This window comes from Lepisma saccharinum, chromosome 1, assembly GCF_977018435.1.
Source record: "Lepisma saccharinum chromosome 1, izLepSacc3.1, whole genome shotgun sequence".
In the NCBI taxonomy this organism is placed as follows: Eukaryota; Metazoa; Arthropoda; class Insecta; order Zygentoma; family Lepismatidae; genus Lepisma; species Lepisma saccharinum.
In genome coordinates this window covers 67231526-67250498 of record NC_139229.1, presented here as the reverse complement: position 1 = coordinate 67250498, position 18973 = coordinate 67231526, and the positions used below count along the sequence as shown (strand labels likewise).

Below are 18973 nucleotides of genomic sequence, written 5' to 3'. Positions count from 1 at the left end.
GACTTATTAGCATATGTCACTGCATTCTTTACCCTTGAATGTTAGTGCTGATTACTGGCAGTAAACTTTTTAAAGTCTACTTTATACACAGAGAGGCTAATTGGGACTGGACCTAAAGTTTTAGGTGGAATCCGAATTACTATGTGCCCCACTGAGTATCGAACCCAGAACCACTTGATTATAAGGTAATGTTGCACCATAAAGGAGACACTTCACTTAACTTGGACACAGGAAAAGCCCAACCTACTGGATACCCTGTACTCCAAAAAATCCTAGACAGCAGACCCTGCCACACAACTTCCAAACCCAATAGACACAAACAACAGACCAGGCAACACAGCCCAGCACTTGGCATTCTCCAGTGCCATGATACCATGTCCATCCCAGATAATTTTTATTTCATCTAGAAATTAATTTATGGTCCTGAACTGAACACAAATTTTCCCCATTACTTCACAAATCAATGAAGAGGAATACTCAAAAATAAACAGAGTGGTTCAAAGTTTGCTGATTGCCATAATGAAGTACATTAATATTTAACTGAGAAATGCGGTGCATAGTGATATTGTTGGAGCAACACAAAATGTAATCTAGGATGGGAACACTACCTTTAAACATTTTGTCTGGAGATGAGTGTAATACATACCTTCACAAATATATAACAAAAAAAGGAATATTCAATTACACATATGAAGGGCAGGGGGAAAAACGATGAATGTCGATTTTTCGCCCATTTTGAGATCGCAACACCATCTGATAGTTCAGAAGCTGTACTATAAGAATGAGAACGGCCTTGGTTGGGAAACGATGAGAAGTGCCTGAAAAACGCATTATTATTTTGGCATATATTAACGTACTTATGAAAAGAAATACTTTGTTTTTCATTTCCTGGCAAATCGTCTCGAATGAACATTCATCGTTTTTCCCCCTGGCCCTTCATATGTGATTTCATAAGAACATGCAGTACAAATTTCTAATTATTTGTGCAATAATAATAATTTTCTGAAGTTAAATCACTCTTTCTGTAATCCTCCATTATGAAATCAGTACATGTAACAAAATTCATACATAACTCATCAAACCATCTTGCATGAAGAAACATGCAAGTCAAACCTGCATGCAAATAGTGCTAATATACAATAATGCAAACATCTAATTGCAAGTTCAACTATTTCCTAAGATTAGCATTTCAATTCACTTCCGAAAAGCAGTTCATTCAAATTTCCATACCTTTAGGATTCTGTACCATTTCTTTGAAAGTTTTGGCCTTCCTCTCACCGTTTTATGCCACACTACAGGAAAATTTGTCCGGCTACAAAAGTTCTGCGTTACTGCAATCGTAACATCTAAATTAAGCACTACATGCCACCATCCACCAGGTACAAAGACAGTTTCTCCAGGCTTCTGCAATATTTCCAACTGGGGGAAAAAAATACAGCATAAGAAGCAAAACAGTGGCAAATTTCCAAGTGCAGTTAAATTAAATCATACTGACTACTACTAGTTGTTCAAATTAATTCAGCAAGGATTCAATTATTTACTGGTATTAAATTTTGAATGATGTTCTACACCAAACAACATCTCAATAACATACTATCTAGCATAAATAATTGGATAGTTCACCATGGGAAAAAATAATTTCATTACACAACAAAAAAAAGAAGGCAACAATTACTTAATTACTTCTGGTGACACTTGCCATGATCATCTGCAAAACGTTTCAATATTACATTGAAATGGCATCAAAAATATGCTGAACCAGAAAAAGGAAAAAAATACTTACTGGTTTGCAGTCTGCAGGCCACGAAGGTTGTTGTGTACGAGGGTAGACCACTCTGAACCATGTAATCGCTTCATCTTGCTGTTTTCCTCCTTCTTCAGGGGTAACCTTAATCAGTTCCTTTGGCGTGTGGGTAGGGAAGAGGCACCATCTAAATCATAATAATTAGGGAATTTGATACATTAATTGGTGTGCTATGACTATCAGTCAATATAGGAATGTTATACATATATGTTATCAATCTGATACTTTCATAAATAGTCTGTTATTTAAAGCAAAATTCTGTTACTTCGTCATTTTTATGAATATATAGTTATCAATTCATGCAGCATGGTTTTGTAAAGTAAATTTTGAAATGCACAGCACTTTCATCTGAGGCAAAACCCATTATCACATGCATAATTAAAGAGGGAAAGTTCTTCATGAAAGAATTGTAATTTTATATTAGTATGCCATCAGCATAAACAAAATTTCCATATCAATCGATCCCTAAAAAAAAAAGAAAATGAAATATTTCAGTTCAAAGAGAATCATATTTTTATCACAAGGTGTCCTCACAATTATGAAAATATATTTCCTGGACCAAAAATAACTGACCGCAACTGGCTTCCTACAGTTTTTGTGATTTAAAAATGCAGGTTCAAGTACCCTAAATTAAATAAATTGGCTCAAATTAATTGTTTCATCAGTGGGAAGACAAGAGCAACAGTGTTGGGGAATTAGGACACCAATTCCTGATGCCACATTTAAACAGGTTCCATTCTTCTGCTTGATTTAAATTTCCCAGACTAAAGAGAGCGCTGGTTTTCCATGACTTTTACCTCAACTTTCGACTTTTCCCTGAATTTCCTGATTTCCTTTGTCAGCAGTACTTTTGATACCTAATTCTGATTTTATCAATATCCTCCTTCATCCGTTACTACATTGTTCATGTTTAGAGTTAATATCACATTTTATCCTTCTGTCAATGACTCCATATGCATAGCTTTGAACATTTTGATTGTTAAGAATGGAGTTTTTGCATCAAGAATTTTACTCACTGAGCACAGAATACCAGACTTGTGATATTGAAACCGAAAGTTCTGTATTGATTGATTGATTTGGTTTATTTTACTTTGCTTTTCTACCACCCTTGACTAATTGCGAAGATAAGGATGAGTGATGATTACATGAAATTGATGAAGGGACACTCACAAAGAAACACCCATGCCAGGTTTTGAACCTGGGACCCCGTCATCATAATGTGCTGTGATAACCACATAGCCATGGAGGTTGGTGGTTCTGTTTTGTTTTGAGTCCTGGGCAAGGGTGTTCCTTTGCATTCATCCCTTCATCAATTTCAGGTATTCACCATGTATGTTCGTTCTCTGCAATTAACATAAATCAAATACAAAAAAGGGACTTAAAATTAGAAAAAATATAAACACATAATTTAGAACTACATAATTTGTATTCATCTCCAGATATTATTAGAATGATTAAATCAAGAAGACTTAGGTGGGCAGGCTATGTGGCACAAATGGGAGAGGAAAGGAGAGTTTACAGGAATCTTGTTTGGAAACCTGATGGTAAGAGACCAGTAGGAAGACCAAGACGAAGATGGAGGGATACCATTGAGATGGAAATCTGTAACGATCTTGCCCAGGAGAGGGACAGATGGAAGGCTTGTGTTGCTGCAGCCATAAACCTTCGGGTTTGAGAAGACTAGAGAGTTAGTTAATAAAACACATGGATTTTGAATCTGAATATTCTATAATTACCTTTTATGACCTGATATCAGAGCATTCCAGGCACTTGTTCCTAAAGGATCAATATGAATCCCTGTCCCACTTCGGGCTGGTCCCATAACAAACCATCTGTAAGGAGGTCGACGTTCTTCACCTGCATATTTGAACAGGTCATCGCTAAAATATGCAGGAATTTCATAATCCTCAAGAAGCTTTTTTCGTCTAGGATGCTGCAAATTAAATTATATACAAGTTTAACAATGAATATCAATAACTTAAGGAATAACTTAAGCTTATTGTAGCACAATATAATTCTTTTTGGAATATGAGAATTAACTCTAGTTTGCAACAAAATGTATATTAAGGAATTATTATATTTTGAATATCAAATGAAGGGCTCAGGTGTAAAACATGGTAAATGACATTTTGGTAATTTTTGAGTTACAAAGTAAAATATGCCATCCTTCAATTTTCAAGTGAAATTGCCATGTCATGCAATTTGCATTGGACTCAGTGAAGCCTTGTGAAATGGGTAAACACAACACGAAAACAATTTATCTACAGTATAGCTTCTAATAACCTTCTTTCTTAACGAGTTCAAAAATGACCAAACTGTCATTATTTTTTCACTCAAGCCCTTCAAATAGAAACAATGCAAATGCCCTTAATACATAGTTAGTGTAGATGAAGAGGAAACAATATTCCACACATGCAAAATATCAATTTCAGCTCAATCTCATTTTCTTTGCTAACGATTTCAACAGCCCAATTCATTGGGTATAGTGTGACTAATACAAGTGCTTCTTCAAAATGAGCCCCCCCCCCCTCTTCTTATAGAACCACAACACGTGCTACAACAGTATTAAGACATCTTTGAACTTTCTTAACTATGGTAGTTTCCCTTTCCCTGGATATGTCACTACGATGTCTAGTGTGGGGTTGCCTAAACTACAGCCTGCCAAGGTGTCTCATGTTGAGCATCTTAATATTTATAATTCTCTTAATTTTATTTTCAGGTATTATCATCGGTGCAAGTACTTGTAAATAATATAGCCTGGAACCAATCACTCAAATGGTTAATGGTCATGTGCAAAAAAAGGGTATGTAGGCCCTGGTCTAGCATCATGCTTACAGATAATGAACTGAATGATTTACACCCTCCCCCCTCCTCAATCCTCCCTTGTGGGGAGGCTTACTTCGCACTCCACTCTATCTTCTTATGATGGAGGGGAAAAGAAGAAGCTTGGCATCTCAGAAATAGTCCTTCATTGGTGGGAATCGAACCAGAACTTTCATGGTTGTGGTTTGTGCTGATTCAGGGGAGAGTCAAGTTATTCTCAAATAAACTTCTGGGGTGTAAGGGATTACCTTCGCCGTAGGCACCCAAAGTCAACCTCACTTCAACGCAGAATTTCCCGGTAACTGCAATGTTGCAGGCAAACAAGGCTGTGGCACCTGGGCTCTCAGCCAGTAATCAATCCTCTGTGGAATTTGTGTTGAGTGCTGCCCACGTGTTCTTGCAATTGTCCCTTAACCAATTTCAATTCATCACCATTCATTCATCCTCATCTTCGTGATAGCCAAAAGTGACCGAAAAGCCAATCAAATGAACTTCCTTAAAACACCTTCATATTTCTCTAACACACATGTGTTCATCATGATAGCTCCCACTATAATGACAGGGGAAGACAGTCAATAGCACCCACTTGCTTCTGCCCAGTAATGTGCAGCATATCTTCTGTAGACCAAACATCCCATATTGGCAGCATAAATGCTGATGGCATTGCTTCCCCTACATACTTCACCTCAACAATGTGAATACTGGAAATTTCTTTTCAGACTAAGTTTCCCCCCTTTGTTTTCGTATCTTACACAAAAATTTCACCACGAGTTATTAAGTCAACAACAGCCATCCTAATAAACCTGGGAGAGTTACGAAACAATTACTATCAATGTGTCACCTTAAAGAATAATTTTCAAATATATCAACATCACGATTTTGCAAATGATGTGAATTAGTTAAGCAAACCAAAGGACACACTACTTCATGATGTAAACACTGTGCATCAAATGCAAAGTTTTTCTCTAGCAGGTCTTCAATTTTTAATTATTCTCCTTACCTGTTTACCCACAATCACCATATCAACATCTTGTAGCAGCATGTTATGAATGAATGCTAGCAGAACTGTGGTCACCCAAAAAAACACATTATATGCTAATTAATAGTTCATATATAAGGGAGAAGGTCTAACACTTTGCTCCTCCAGTTCTACAATTTTAAAGTCAATTATTGATTGACTTGCTTCATTTTACTCCAACTTTTGTGCCACTTTTGGTTAATTAGTGAAGATGGAGATGAGTGACGAAATTGATGAATGGACACTCACAAACATCCATGCCCAGGCCAGGATTTGAACCCGGGACCCCTGGCATCGTAGAACAGTCAATTATTTTGGTTGCAGTCTGTTTCAAATTCATGCACATATGTGTGTCTCCACAAGGAATTGAATCCGGGGCTCCTTGATTGTAAGGTGACAGTTGATTGATTGAATTTCTACTTCGCTTTCCTTCCACTTTTGGCTAATCTCAAGGATGAGGATGGGTGATGATATCATGATGGGACACTCACAAAGAACACTCATGCAGGGATTTGAACCCGGGACTATGAGGTGACTGCATTTGCATGTGCTATCAAGAAGGTCCTTGCCCTATGTAGCATGCCATGTAGTACAAGGTTGAGGGTATGAATAGTAACTACTAGAAGAAGAGTAGAAAATGAAAAGCACAATTCTAACTACAGGAATAAGGAAAAAAGATTGTTACATTCAGTTTGACCAAGTTCAACGCACATGATAACTTCACAGAGAAAGAGAGGGAAGGGGGATGGAGATGAACAATCTCCACCACCTAGCACAAAATTACTGGCCATACCAATGAATGCCTTGTCTTCAATTCACTGTGGCATACATTCCACCTCAACCTCTAGACTCAAACCACATTCAAAGAAAAAAAAAAACACTTTTCATTACAGGGGGGGAAACGATCTTCACTGACTTTCATGAACATCTCATTAAACCATTCTCCAAACGACTTTAAACCCAGCGGCACTGCAGCATCACCACGTTGAATCCACTCTCATCTACATACTCACCCAGTTTTAATACTTGTTGGTGACAAAGATACAACTGTCGAAGGTGAATTTTAAGCTACAATTATTAATGGAGTCCTATAACTACGAAAGTACCTCACCAAAACTGCTGTCAAATATATAAAGAGGACTATCGTCTTGTGATGTCATCATATACTGAATGTAATACTTCATTTTCATTTTCACACTGTAACCTTCGTTATCTTCTCCACATTTGAACTTTTGGTTTCGATACTTCTTGGCTAGTTTCTGAAACAAGACATAATAAAACTGAAGCTCACATCTGATGCAAAGTTCATACAATTCAACAAAAGATCAAACGAAACTATCGAACAGAAAAATAACTAATGCCAGTAAAATTGTCATTGTAAAGAGTCAACAAAGTAATATTTCAATAAATTGAAGAAATTCTTATACACTGTATCAGAGATGGACAAAAAATTTAATTCCAAAAATATTTTTTTTCATATTTAGATTTTGCTTATGGAAATTTCCATCACCTTGTTTTAAATAACGAGTACAGCGTGTGTCTTTTAATGCTTGCATGTTTTCTGTATCACATGCATCATTAAATAAGAATAATAAACATACCATTACAAATTTTTTGCATTATTCCTAGCAGAATTTATAATTTGCAGTGATATGGTAGAGTCAGCCATATATTAGAATATATTGCCAAGTTTTTCATGCTGTTGCCAGCTGAGTCTTCTTAATGAAGGCCGATCTTGTATTAATTAATAAATTAAATGTCTTAAGATCACACTTCAAAATGTGTAGCTATATCTTAGTTGGATTCATGACTTTCTTAGATCATATTTTGCACAAAAAACGTGGCTACTGAGGAAAAGTGGAAGGTGCCAGAATTATTTTTAGTTTTCTCTACTCTTGCACTGTATCAATGTACTACTAACAACTCATATTCCAACAATGGTCACACAAGTGTACTAAAAAATTAGGGGGGTGGGGAATCAAGAATATTTCTTGTCACAGAATCTATGGGCTTCAAATATTTTCCATAGAAAATGTGTAGCCTAGACACGAAGCTTGTATGCATTCACATGTTCTACAACTGGTTCAGTTTGACACTATCTTTTCCTACCTACCCAGCCACTTTTGCTTTTGTCCATTTTTAAAATATCCCTAAAACTACAACACCAAAATAAATAATGTTGCATACATGAAAATAATTGTATCAGTTGCAATACATTTCAAGAGGCCACAGTATATCATAAAGAACATTTGATTACAAATTGGCAAATTTCTGCAATGTTTCATAATCATACATTTCCACTGTAGTACACACACAGAATCACATTCAACATTACATATAAAACATATTCAATCAGATCAATCGTCATACACATGACATTATAAATTTCTGAACTATCTCATTTTCATTATCCACAAATTATTAGACAATAACAGCTAATCATATAAAAGGGTGAAAATACGTGTTTTGCATGAATACTCACATACTATTTTAAAAAACATATATAAATTTGATAAAGGCCTGAACAAATATAAGCACATAATTTATAATTTTCTAATATGCATAAACCAACTGGAATTTGTTAATGTATATAACAATGAATGAAATCTGTTGTTTTCTACTTCAACTTACCTCCAATGTCCACTTATGTCTTGCTTTCCAATGATCTTGAACTCCACATATTACAACAGGTTTATAAGGTTTTTCATATTGTTGAATGAACTTCTCAGGTGTTACTTCATTTACATGAATACGTTCTACATTATCGTGGACTATAGTATATGAATGGAATTGGCTTGCATATCCTAACTCAGACCATGCATTCTTTTGATTTAGCTCTGGAAAAAAAAAATAATAATAACCGTACATTAAAAGGTGTAATCCATAACAAACTCATTCATGTAATACACAAATATCAAAATTTGCTTTACGCACATCCACCCACCCACACTAACAAAAATGCACAAAAAAAAGAATCAAAAATACTAGTTGCAGAGGCCAGTGAAAAATTAATTTAAAAAACTTATTTTGATGGGGAATAACATTTACAGTTTTCTGTATGTACAGTACATAACATTCTTATTTGTACACACAGATTTTCAAAGAAAATGCTTTAATATCTGAAAGGAAATACACTCTTTTGAAATTGTTTCTTTACAATTCAATAACTAATATCATTAGGAACATAAAATCTTACCCAAATTCTGTATAACCAATGACAATAATAAATTAAATGAAACTGAAAGAGAAACATGCCATTTTTTGTAGAACTTTTCTAATCATACACTTAAAAATATAAAAGAAAAAAGTATATTCAGAGCAAATTGACTGACAGTTATAATACTTTGATGCGTATCCTTTGGCTTTAATTACTGCTTGACACCTGTTCTTCATACAATTAACCAGTTTCCGACATGTTTGAGCTTATTTTATTCCACTTGGCTTACATAACAGTTTTCAACTCTTGTTTGGACTTGACGCCTGCTTTATGGACTCGCTTCTTCAAAATTGCCCATAAATGCTCGATGGAATTTAAGTCTGGACTTAAATTTGTAGTAGTTTGGGCACATTCCATATTAGCCAATTCATGTTAACTCGCACCTTATGCTTACTGTGATTGTCATGTTGGAATCTGTAGATAGGCGGCATGTACATTTTTTGGGCACTCTGCTTTACATTGTTCTTCAATATATCGAAATAGACATAACAGTTGGGCTGAAAAGTTCGTAGGCTAACATAGTAAAAAATATTTTTTTGACAAAATTCGATTTTATTATTCAATATAGTTGCCTTTGAGAGCGATACAACGATTATAGCGGTCATACAATTTTTCGATGCCATTTTTATAGTACGATTTCTCTTTAGCCTCAAAATAGGCCTCAGTTTCGGCGATTACCTCTTCATAAGTGCTAAATTTCTTTCCAGCGAGCATTCTTTTAAGGTCTGCAAACAGGAAAAAGTCACTGGGGGCCAGATCTGGAGAATATGGTGGATGGGGAAGCAATTCGTAGTCTAATTCATATAATTTTGCCATCGTTTTCATTGATTTGTGACACGGTGCATTGTCTTGATGAAACAGCACTTTTTTCTTCTTCAAATGGGGCCGTTTTTTTGTGATTTCATCCTTTAAACGCTCCAACAACGCTATGTAATAATCGCTGTTGATGGTCTGGCCCTTTTTGAGGTAATCGATGAATATAATACCATGCGCATCCCAGAATACTGATGCCATAATCTTGCCAGTCGACTGTTGCGTCTTTCCACGCTTTGGATTCGGTTCATCACGTGCAGTCCACTCGGCTGACTGTCGATTGGACTCTGGAGTGTAGTTATGGAGCCATGTTTCATCCATTGTAATATATCGACGGAAAAATTCGTGTTTATTACGGTTGAATATCGCTAAACATTGCTCCGAATCATCAAAACGTTGCTGCTTTTGATCGATTGTGAGCACGCACGGCACCCATTTTGAACACAGCTTTCGCATGTTCAAATATTCATGCACAATATGTCCAACACGTTCCTTTGATATTTTTAAAGTCTCAGCTATCTCGATCAACTTCACTTTACGATCATTTAAAATTATTTTGTGGACTTTTTTGATGTTTTCGTCGGTAACAGCCTCTTTGGGGCGTCCACTGCGTGCATCGTCTTCGATGCTCATTTCGCCTCGTTTAAATTTAGCAAACCACTTCTCAACGGTTGATTTTCCTGGTGCAGAGTCCGAATAATGTTTATCAAGCCAAGCCTTGGCTTCAACAGTATTTTTTTTCGCCAAAAAGCAATGCTTTATTAACACACGAAATTCTTTTTTATCCATTTTTTCACAATAACAAAAGCTGCTTCACTCACAATGCGATATCTCACGAACTAATTATCCGGCAGCTGTGAAATTTATACACGTATCTTTTGAAGGTTAGTATTAAGTAAAAATCACATGGATTTAATTCTAGTAACGCCATCTTTGAGTCAGCCTACGAACTTTTCAGCCCAACTGTTATGCATCCATGATACCATCAATAAACTGGATGGTACCAATGACATACAGCCCCAAATCATTAATAACCCACCACCATGTTAAACTGTGTTAATGTGATCATTAGAGCCCGGAAGTTCAGGCATTTATTTTCGTTAAAATAGGCAGGCAAAAAGGCATTTATAATGTGGAAAATAGGCACTAAAAATGAAAAAAAAAGGCAAAATAAAGCAAAGAAAGGCACATTTGGAAGTCACTTACTTTTATCTATAATCTCTGGCAAAATGTTAAAATCTACATTGGGAAGAGCATTTCAATTTTCTCCGTCTTGATTACACATAACTAAAAGCTGTGTTTTTAAGTTCTCAACATTCATTGATAGTCGTCTGTCAGAGAGAATGTTTTTCATAATAGAAAATGATCTTTCTACTTAGACAGAAGTTATTGGAGCATACATAAAACAAGCTAATGTAGCTGGACTCATTTTGGTAACAGCATTTTCACCTTTTAGAATATCACAAATTGTTTTCAATTGTTTCAAGTCCTTATTTGCACTCACTACACGTTTGCACTTTTCCGCAACAGCTGACCCCTTTTCTCCTGGCACTTCCATCATCTGCTGCATAGATTCCTCGAAGATTTTCATGGATGCTACAACAGTCTCACCTTTTTTTTTTTCTAGATTTGTAATTGTCTCTGGCAATGCACAATAATGTGCAAAAATTAACGACAGTTCATTCTTCAGTTCTGAATAGCACAGGAGTGGTTCACTTCACGAATTGAAGCCGCTTCATTTTCTGGAAGAGCATCGATCGATCACCTCACTGATTTTTTTCAAGGTTGTTAGCATATAGCATATAGCTGCTGATTTCCAGGTTCCCCATCTTGTCAAGGCTAAGCTCAGGTGCAACTTCCTGAAATTTTCGGGTTCGAGAGGGAGATTTCAGAAATATCTTCTTTGTGTTCGAAATCAACCTCTCCACTTCAGCAGTCAATCATGCACAAGGAAATGTTAACCGAAAGACAATATCCTAACTGAGCATGAAATACTTTTTTCTCACACTTTTCTCCTTCAGCAATGTTGAAACATGCGTGAGTTCAATATTACTTAAATAAAGCGCAAATTATTCACATAATAAACGGAAGAAAAATAAATGCCAACATATGTTTTAAAAAAATGGTCAAATTTCATTGAAAAAGGCAAAAAAAGGCATAATAATTAAAAATAGGCAGTGGGGTCCCAAAGAGGCAAAATAGGCAAAATGAAAAGGCTTCTAAAACATTCGAAACAACATAAAAAACGTATATCCGGAAAATTTTTATCAATATATACAGTAGATAAAAAGAGGCATTTTGCCAAACTTCCGGGCTCTAGTGATCATTATCTTTATTTGATTTTCTCCAGACCCTATTTATCCCATCTGACCCGTTAATCTTGGACTCGTCTGACCATATGACACTATCCCAAAATTCCTGGTAGTTGTGGATGTGGTCTTTCGCAAATGAAAGTATATTCCTGCAATTCACCTTATTTACATACAGCCTCTTTCGTGGTATTCTGCCATGATATCCATGCTTCCACAAGGCACGTCGGACAGTTTGATCGAACATCATCTTGCCAGCAACATTTTCTACTAATGGTCGTAACTGAGGAACACTTAGTCGGGGGTTTTCTCGCACTCTTTTTAAAATAAAGCGTTCATCACGTTTATTCTACAGTCTCTCTTTTGGTTTTCTCGGCACATTCTGTGTTGAACCTTCCTCTCTAAATCTGTTTACTATGTATTGAACTGTGGAGTGTGATTTATTGACTGTTTGTGCAATTTTTCTTAACGAATAACCTCTAAGGGCCAAATTTATAATAACATCCTTCAGATTGGAACTAAGTTCCTTCACCTTGCCCATTTCGCACATGCTGATAGATAGACGATAGGCCTACAATACCTACGCCAGCATTCTGCTAGACAGGGAGCGCGCCTGCATGTTCAAACTTGTTACGAAGTTGCAAACTGCATGAAATCGCCCGAATAGCGGTGGCGCTGTATGCAAGGAGGATTGAAACTCTTGCGGTAACGGTTCCGATTGTTTTATGATTTCTCCTAGCACAAAGACTAATTATCGTAGAATTTTCGAAATCATTGTCACACGAAATTTGAACCTTCCTTAAAGTAATGAGCACTGTTTGAACTCGAAAAAAGTTATTTATGTTGAAAAAAAAAAAACTTGAAAATTACCTTACGCATTTCTCATGGACAAGATATTCTCCGTCGACAAGTGACAGTAAATATCGTAGAAGCGTTGGAATGAATGTAGAAGTAAATCAGAACCATAGTAGAATGCATTTAGGGACTTTATTTTAATGCTAAGGGAACCTAACCACGAAAGCATATATTGAACAAAACCTTAAGTAATCACTAAAACTCCGCGGTATGTGTTAAAAAACGTACATCGAAATCGAACCATGTAAAAATTGCATTCGTAGCATGATGAAATCGCAATAAAACAAAAGTAACTTGGGCCAAATTGAATATGTATAATGTATGTCAAACGTTACCATTTACCAACAAGAGGGTAAAAACGTAACACAAATATTAAGGCCTCAGGAGATACACTGAACTCAAAAGAAAACTACGACTTATAGTAGTGCATAAAAACGTATTGCTTGTACCCATAAAAGTCGTAAACTTCAATTCGCTGGGTATAGATCAAGGAGCTTGACTTGCCTGGACGAGCTTTCCTCTTCACTTCCCTAATTCTTTTCCTGCTACGGTGATCCATTTGTATTTGCTCCTTCATTTATATTCTTTGGTTCTCATTTAAGGGATACTATGAAATTACTTGGCCTCTAACAATCACGTATACTGTAAAATAATTCCCAAAGGCATTGCATCAATACCTTTGCCAACAATTTTAACCCCTCCACACAATCTCACACAGGATACTCCCCTGTCCATACTCCATTACAAATTTCTCATATGGCACGATCGCACGCATATCACTGTCCTGTGCTGATTTATAATTTTAGCAAGGGTAGATATTCAACGAAAAGCTAACAGCGGGTGGGGGTGCGGTATCCTCATAAGCCGGTACCGGAATCAGGAAAAAAATCCTGTGCCGATCCCGACTTTTCGGGATTCCGAACCGACCGGAAATTTTTGCACGAAACGCACTGAAAGCGACTTCTGGGACAGCATCAGAGCTTCACGAAACGCACGAGAGCCCTTATGGGATGGCCAGTTAACGCGTTGAACTCGTGCGAATTTCGGAATGAGCCCATCAAGGACATCAGGGAGGGGCCAGAGGGGTCCTTTGTCCCCCCCTGAGATTTCTAGTAATAGTGTAATTCGAGTGGTGAAATTGTAGCGATATTTTATAACAAAAATATCATCGCTATTATGGGGAAAATATGCCTTATTTGCCCCCCTGGAAAAAATTACATTCCTTGCCCCTCCCTAGAAAAAAATTTGTGGACGTCCATGTGGCTGACTTATTCTAAAGGACTGCTTTCTTTACATGATGCTTTATATTATTTTTACGCTAGTACTCTCCCGCAAAAAAACTGCAATTTCTACAATGTATTTGTGTAGGGTGACCAGACATACTCTTTTTAAGAGTATTATACTCTTTTAGAGGTTCATACACTCTATACTCTTTTCAATTTGCAAAAATCCTCAAATATACTCTTTTCCTTGCTATTTAATTTCATTCATTATTTTACGCCTAAATATGCGTTAAAATCCACAGAACGGAAAACGTCAAGATGTCAACAAACTGAGGTATTTACTCCTTGACTCAAGAATTTCCTCTGAACAATTTCAAGTCATTTTCATATTCCATCAACAAGCAAAACATATCTCAAATTCATTGGAATTTAATGATAATGATATTTTTGACACTTACTGTGCAATTTCAAAATCCGTTGAAAAACATCTTGAAGATTGGGAGGGGGTAGAAAATAAACAATGATGGGTAAGTGGAGGTCAGTGTACAAGATTTACTACAGGCTGGGTAACATTTAAAAATGATTGTGCCTCTTATAAAATTCTTGTTTACTCTGCCTAAGTGAAATTCAATGTGGACATGACCTGTGAAGAGTTTGGACCAGTGACGTGCATCTACGCGTAAACAACCATAGTCTACATTCTACACGTAGACTATTTTATACGCGTAGATTACGTAATCTATGTAAACAACATTGCGAGAGGTGATAACTTAGCAAAGGGCGCCATGGAATTATAAGAAAATTATACTGCTTATCAGTTGCTGATGTGTGAAGAGAACTTTTCATGCCCTTTCTTCCAAATTTGAACAATTTCTCACCTAGGAAGAAACGTAATAGAAATATTGTAGTGTTTTCCTTGGAAAAGAGACCACTCTTGCCTCACGACTGCCATCTGTTGTCTGTTTTGCATACTATTTATCTTGTTCGATAGTTGATGATAGAAGAGAAGAGAAATTTTGTTGTAAGTAGGATTATTTTCATTTCGTTAGGAACCAATATAGTTGAAAATGTCACTTTCCTTTCATGGAACCCTTGAAAATTAATTTTTATGTAGTTTAAATTGTCTACGTAGTCTATATAAACTACAACCCAATGCAATTTACGCGTAGATTACGTGTAGACAACGCACGTAGACGTAAACTTATAGTCTACGGCACATCACTGGTTTGGACTGGCAATAATGGACGAATTAAACATACTCAAGAAAGCAAAATCATCCCAGAAGTATGAATGATGGTGCCCATTGGTGAGTAAGTATTTGTAATTAGCTATTTATTTAGACCCATAAGTAATTTGAATCTGTAGAGTGTAAGTCTATTTTATAGGGGCTATAATAGAAGCAATAACAAATAGCCACCATTATTTTCGTTTTCTTTTTATGTTTTGTGTATGCGCACCTTCAACCTATAGACCAGAGGCGTGGCGTGCATGTAGCCGGTGTTACCGCAGGTAACAGCAAAATGTAAAGAATTAAAAAGTTGTTTCAATAAAATGACAACATTGTTAAATACGTTAATGAACCCCGTTGCCGTCGAGTAGATATTGCCTAGGACATTTTTTCTGCAGCCGACAGAAGCGAAGAGGGAGGCCGTTCCGCTAACCTGAAGAGGCAACAAGGGAGAACACGGCGCAATGCAGGAAAAGAGCGGGGAAGGACTTTGGGGCATAGTGTGCTATGGGGTTATTCATGTGCCTGTTAAGCCTCGGCTGGATGTTTCTCTCAACAGCTGAAAACTGCTTCTCCTTCTATTGACAAAATCTCCTAACATATGCTTCCAATTTCGATGATACTCTGCAAGGCTTTTCTAGAAGGATACACGGAGTGATGTAATGAATAAAAAATCAATTTGGGATTCTAGTTTGGCGTACAAAAAAATGGAAATTCAGCATTAATCGGATCTGAAGCAGCTTTAAATGGGGTGTTTGAAGAGTTTTAAACCATTTTAGCATTTAAGTTCAATGTTGTGCATCTTAGTGTCGTGAATTTATATAGATAATTCCAAGCGTTTGCACAATATCTTCAACAGAAATTACATAATTTTATTAAAAAAAAGACAAGTATTTAGTTCACACGCCTTCTGCAAGTTCGAGGATTTTCCGCTTATGACGCTGCTGTCGCTTCTGGGCAAGCAACCCTCTGAATGTGTATTCTCCCATCTGCGGCACCGGTCATATGTGCCGCTCGGAGCGGAGGAGGGGGAGGGTTTCGCACCGCAATTTGTAAACTTATCTTGCTTTGACATCTGGTTTATGTTTTGTCCGCGCAAAGACCTTGGAAACTCAGGGAAGTGCATTCATTCCTTCTGCGGGTGGCTACTTTCAAAATACAAGTCAGACAGTCTTGGAAGTCGAGGAAGTGAATCGCCATGATTACAAGGTGTTACTTTTAAGCCACCTGGGAGGCCCTCCTTAGTAATGCATAATATTTGAATACAATTGAATTGTGTTCCTTTTCCAGCAGTTTAGCGAGTAAAATTTTAAAATTTCGTTTACACTCGAAACTAGGGCGACTTTTTTTTTTGGCCTCATTTGAGCTGGAATGATACTTGGGAAAGTCTAGAACTTGTAATACAGAAAACTAACTTTTATTTATAACTCTTTTATCTCTCTGTGTGTGTAAAACCATAGTATCTTTTTCACGATTAGGTCTTGTTCCATTTTACCTCCTGCGTTCTTTGCTCTCTCTCCCTGGCTCTTCAGATATAGAGCTTCCTTCATTTCTAGCCCTTCTCTTTCTCTCTCTCCCTCCACTTGCTCGTTCTCTATTTCGCTTTCTACCTTTTGCTTCTGTTTCTCATTCTCTCTTTCTATAGTTTTTTCTGTATGCCTATATTTTTGTTTATCTTCCTTCCTTTATCTGTTTATCGTTCTGTACTGTTTCTTTTCTTTGTTCCTTTTCTCACTCCATCGTGAGAAATGTTTATCTTCATTTCTCTCAATCCACCCCTCACTCTGTTATTATAGTCTGTTTTGGTTGGTTTTCCTCTTCCTTTTCCTCTCTTTCAGTCTGTGTTGCCTCTTTATTTCCACTGGAGGCACATGGCACAGTGGTTCGGATCCCACTTTAAACTGTAGGTCCACTCCCGATTAGCCTTTCTGTGCATAAAGTGGACTTAAAACCACAAATCAATCAATCAATCTTTATTTTCACTTTCATTCTCTATCCTTTGGTTTTTAAGGATCACGCTCCAGCCTCCTTTAGCCGTCCCTTGGGGTGTCGTCCTTCAATGGTACCTATTTATTTGAGAATGGGCGAACCCCAGAGCCGCTTTATGAAGAGAGAAGGCCGCAAAAATCCGACCTCACAAAACACGCCCAGGAACCTAATCTTAAGTTTCCAGCAGGCCAGTGAGACGGCCAGTCGACTTTACAAAGGGAAAACTTCCCTGTTATTGTCCTTCAATACTTCTTCCTCTTCTTTTTTTTTTTAAATCAATTTTAATCTATTTTTTCATTCCAAAAAGAATAGTTTCGGAGAATTAGAGATTATAAAAAGGAATTCACCTTGGCTTTTCTGTCACTTTTGAGCTGAGGGAAGGGAGATCCAGAGGACAGTGCCATGCTAAAGGAGCTACAGCCCCCCCGAAATTTTTAGAAAATAAAAAAATTCAAATGAAGGTAGTAATAAAGTCGAAAAAACTCAAAATGACCCCCAATAACCATTTTTGTGTTTGAATTACTTTTAAAACGAAGGATTAAAATGGTAATTTGAGCTCATACCAAATGAAAATAAAACACCAACACTGAAATTGATTTACGGCAATGTATTCTATGATTCAACCAAATATTTAATCTGCCTCTGTTCAGTAAACGTTAGATTCATGACACGGAATCCGCATTCACATTCAGTTGTAGATATTGGTACAATTTCAATTGAATTCACATAATCCTTGACCTTGAGTGAGGTGAAAATGTGTCTTGGCTGACATGATTCCATAAAACACACGTTCTTAATCGTCTAAATGCCATGTGTGCGCATTTAATAGGACCATATTCATATTCAATAAATATTCGATCCTTGATCTATTTGACATTCATTTCTCGTTTCATTTTTTTGCGATATTAACTACACCTAAGCTAGATAAAGAATATGTGTTGTTATGTCCCTGTTCTTACACCGTCTTTTTGCCTATTCAAGTAATAATAATAATACATTATTAATTAATTTACATATTTAATTAATGTCATTAATCTAATGTGAATACTTTAATTTCATCATTTATATTATTATTATTTTTGAGACTTGGTTCGGACTCTCCCCCCCCGAAATATGTTTCTTGATACGCGCCTGCTTTTGACTAATCTTGATTGATTGATTGATTTGTTGTTTGAAGTCCACTTTATGCACAGGAAGTCTAATCGGGACTGGACCTACAGTTGAAAGTGGGATCCGAACCACTGTGCCATGTGCCTCCACCGGGTATCGAACAAACTAATATTGAGTAATAGAGGTCCCGAGTTCGGCGCTTATGTACAGAATGGTATTTGAAAGGGAAGGGGAAGTCCTCCATCTACTTGCTAATATTTGGTTATTGTGGGGAGACTATATATGTACAATTTATAATATATCGATGCTTCAAGAGTAGTTGCCGGAAATTTTGCAAATACCTCACTCTTTACGTGTATCAATCTATTTTGGACACTTATCAATATCTCCAACTATTTGAGCACAGCCAATTATGATTGTGAACTGATAGCAAAAAGTTTGTTTGTTAAACTTGTTTTAAGACCAATTTATGCACAGAAAGGCAAATCGGGACTGGACGTATAATTTAAAGTGGGATCCAAGGCACTCAGTGGGGTAGCGCAGATCTTTGGCCCCATCTTGCAAGTAAAATATTGAGGGGCCCC

General features: G+C 36.7%; 1 protein-coding gene across 2 annotated transcripts in view; it reads right to left on the bottom strand.

Moving 5' to 3' along the window:
* The window catches only part of LOC146004303 (bifunctional arginine demethylase and lysyl-hydroxylase JMJD6-like), a 28381-nt gene extending 14814 nt beyond the window's left edge, over nucleotides 1–13567 (bottom strand). For both annotated transcript variants that reach the window (XM_083143077.1, XM_083143161.1), the window contains exons 1-6: nucleotides 13344–13567; nucleotides 8277–8482; nucleotides 6752–6904; nucleotides 3541–3737; nucleotides 1784–1931; nucleotides 1231–1419 (exon numbers count right to left, since the gene is read on the bottom strand). In XM_083143077.1, the coding sequence (XP_082999203.1) occupies nucleotides 1231–1419; nucleotides 1784–1931; nucleotides 3541–3737; nucleotides 6752–6904; nucleotides 8277–8482; nucleotides 13344–13416 (966 nt within the window). In that variant the 5' untranslated portion in view covers nucleotides 13417–13567. The remainder of the gene's footprint in view (nucleotides 1–1230; nucleotides 1420–1783; nucleotides 1932–3540; nucleotides 3738–6751; nucleotides 6905–8276; nucleotides 8483–13343) is intronic.
* Between the last annotated feature and the right edge of the window lie 5406 nt (nucleotides 13568–18973).